The sequence below is a fragment of the Nothoprocta perdicaria genome, unplaced genomic scaffold (assembly GCF_003342845.1).
Source record: "Nothoprocta perdicaria isolate Ctin4 unplaced genomic scaffold, notPer1 scaffold_466, whole genome shotgun sequence".
NCBI lineage: Eukaryota > Metazoa > Chordata > Aves > Tinamiformes > Tinamidae > Nothoprocta > Nothoprocta perdicaria.
In genome coordinates, this window is record NW_020455717.1 from 176,121 (window position 1) to 179,522 (window position 3,402).

The following is a 3,402-nucleotide window of genomic DNA, read 5'->3' on the forward strand; positions in this document are numbered from 1 at the left end:
GGAGGAGGGGGATTGGGGATGTAGGAGCAGGGGGATTGGGGAGCTGAAGCAGGGGGATTGGGGATGCTGGAACGGGGGGATTGGGGATGCTGGAACAGGGGGACTGGGGATGCAGGGGGATTGGGGATGCTGGAGCAGGGGGATTGGGGATGCAGGAGCAGGAGGATTGGGGATGCTGGAGCAGGGGGATTGGGAATGCTGTGCTGGTGCCAGCGGGAAGCACGTGCCCTTTCTGCTGCTCGGCCTGTGCCTGCCCTCAAAGCGCAACCTAGTGCTCTGCATCCTCCTCTGTGCACAAAAGCGCTCCCTTCACAGCTGTGAGATAGAAGCTACCATTCATTTTCGAGTTTCTCCTTGAAAAATCCCACAGGAAAACTACCAAATATGCAAAGTCGCCGTCAGCTTCCACCTTGARCTGCATATTCATCAGCACATTTGCTCAGCAAGCTGCTATCACACTTCCCCTCGCCATAATCTTTATTGCTTCAGGTGCTCAGTCAGTGCTATTTGGCTTTTTCATTTAAAGCGAGGAATTATGTCAGGTTTGGAGGAAGAGAGGCAAGGATAACCTTGCACGGAGCAGGAATGGCCCTCGGGTGCTTGCTCCAGCAAGGGGAAGCAGGATGTCGTTCTTTTGTGGGTTTGGGGAATTGTTTTATTCCACCGTTTTATTCYACTGTTTTATTCCACAATTCCAATGTGGCTGGAATTGTGGCATAATAAATGGTCGTTTTTTGACCAAAAAATTGGCATGGACTCGTTGTTGCTCAGGTGAACCAAGTCCCAGCTAATAGAATAACCCCCTAACGAGGAGCATGCCCCAAACCTGTTGCTTCCAGAGCCGGTTTCCCACCGGTGCCCGCCGAGCTGTGGGTGATTGGGAATTGCAGACACGTACGGAGGTGCCCGGCGCGTCGCCGGCACGAGCAGACACTTTTTAAAAAATTAACTCGCGGAAGGGAAAAAAAAAAAGAAAACGGGGTGGGGGAAGTGAATAGCAACGGGCGTAAATTATAAATGAGGCTTTGCAAACAAAATTCAAAGGGAGAAAAAGGACATTGGCACCCAGCAGCGTCTGGAATAACAGAAGGGAGTTTGTCCCCGTGACGCGCAGCGGGATCTTGACAATGGGGTTCGCTCGCGGAGTGGGCCGGGGAGGCAGAGAAACGGAGGCGTTTTCCGAAAATACCACTGTCCTCCATCCGGAAAAAAAGGCAGAGGATGTTGTTCTATCCCAGAAGGAGGGAGCAAGGGTTCACTTTGCAGTAGGAATTTGCCAGGCTGTTAAATCTGATTATGAAATTTGGAGATATATATATTTAGGGGGGGAGTTGGCGGATGTATAGCGTGCAAGCGAGCGCCTGGAAGGCAGGAGCAAACTGGCCTGGAGAAAACCAGGTTTTCTGAAAGCCTGCAGGGAGAGAAGCCGGGGAAGGATATTTGCTGCTCTTTATCGGAGCGATTTGCTCCATTCCCRTTTTTTTTTCCGAAGGTAGCATAGTCCCATGCTCGCATACAAATTGAGTTCCCTGCCAATTTAGCTCCGAGCGGGCGCCGCGGGAAGAACAACGCTCTGCTACATCTTAATGGTGATTTAATTTTTTTTTTTTTCCAAATTGCAAATCCGGCCTCCGAAATTATAATATTATGGTGCCGCTGCTCTGGGAGGCAATCAGAAATGGAAATTCGGGGGAAGCATTTGCATAAGAATAGCCGCGGCGCAGCGTCCTTCGCGGTGCATCGACTCCCTCCCYCTGCAACCAAACAATCCTCGTCCTTTGGGGCTTCCCAGCTATGGAAAATTCCAGGCTCTTTCCCGGAAAAGCAGATATTCCCCACGTGGGTCATTCCTCCTTTTCCCCTCCCACGTTGGCTGCACGTGTCCACACGGGAAACCTTCCTGCGTTCTCGGGTTGTGGAGGGTGCAGCGTAGCAGAACGTGAGTTTTGCAGCTGAATTCCTTGCTTTTTTCACCCTTTTTTTTCCCTCAGAGTCGGAAGCATGCAAGTAAAGTGCGTCTCTATTACATGCTGCATCCCATAGACGGAGGCTGCCCGGCCAAAAAGCTCCGCGCCGAGAACGTGGGTATCACCCGAACCCTTGTGATGTGCATGCGTGCATGCAACCGGTGCTGCACATTTCCTGCATGGCCCAGAGGTGACATTCCAATTCACACAAACCCTGAGGACCTGGGAACAATTTTCCATAAACTCCTCAAAAAAAAAGCAATATTATGCTCATCAGCAGTGGTAATCGCACGCGGTAGTGCAGTTAGCAAGAAGTGCCTACATTGCCATGTGAATTTTTGGGTAATATTTGCGGTTATTTGAAGCTCATCAAAATATTTGGGAAAGGTATTCCCGTTATCCTTTGCTRGCAAGGAGCACCAGGCTTCTGCACTGAATGGTGCGGGGTTAACAGGCTGGGCGTTACTGGGTTAAATGTGGTGCAGAGTGCTTTTTTTGGTGTTTTATTTGGAATTCCTGGTGCAGCTGGAGGCGCCTGGGGAAGGGGACGGTCGCAAGCCGYCGTCTCGGGACCCAGGAATTCTCCACAGCCTTTTCTTGCTGCAAAAACGGGAGCAAGCTGGAAATAGAGGGGGGRAAAAAAAGGCTAATTAGGCTAATTAGGCACGGAAATGAGCTCTTTGGGGACTCCTCCAGGGCTTTGTCCTACCTAGTTTTGAATATCCGCTTAGGCAAGGTGGAAGCCAAGGGCTCTCGGCAGGGAAAACTCCCCCTTTCCCAGTGATCCACAGGGTTTGTCCCTGGGAGAGGCCGGCTTCGCTCCGTGCACAGTGTCCTGTGTTCCTCTGCAAGGCCGCTCCAAGTACGGAGTATTCGGATGCTCCAAGCATGGGCTGCTGTCAGCATCCGTATCCGGGGATAGCATTTCCCAGCTAATTGCAGGCTGCCGTCACCTCCCTGCCACCRGGCTGGTGACAGCGCACACTGGCATCAGGTTCCTGCCTGCCCACAGGGTGAAGACCCGCTGGTTTCTTTGCTCTACACTTATTTTTTTGAGTGGTTTTCCCTTTGAAGACGTGTAAGGCGACATGAGAGAATCCCATGTAAAAGAAGGGGAAATTGGGCTCGGAGGAGTCGTTATCGCCGCCAAGATTTCTCCCCAAAGTTTAAGCTGATTCATAGTTAAGAGCAACAAAGAAAAGAGATGGGAAAAAAACAGCCTTTTTGCAAGCAGAGCTTGTGCTGGGATGAAGAGGACTCTTGGCTGGGTGGTTGCTGTGTGGTCCGTCACCTCTCCCTGGGTTTCTCAGCCTGGGAAATGTCCCTTTCCATAGTGAGGTTGTTTGCCCAGGTGGTAGCATCCCAGGGAGGCAGCATCCCATTCCATAAGAGCATCCCATTCCATAAGAGCATGCCAGCTTCATAAGAGCATCCC

General features: G+C 51.3%; 1 protein-coding gene across 1 annotated transcript in view; it reads left to right on the plus strand.

Annotated features, from left to right (window-relative positions):
• Nucleotides 1-3,402, plus strand: part of ZMAT4 (zinc finger matrin-type 4) — a 13,638-nt gene that overhangs the window by 3,352 nt on the left and 6,884 nt on the right. The window contains exon 2 of the mRNA XM_026046973.1: nucleotides 1,992-2,081. Coding sequence (XP_025902758.1) covers nucleotides 1,992-2,081 — 90 coding nt within the window. The remainder of the gene's footprint in view (nucleotides 1-1,991; nucleotides 2,082-3,402) is intronic.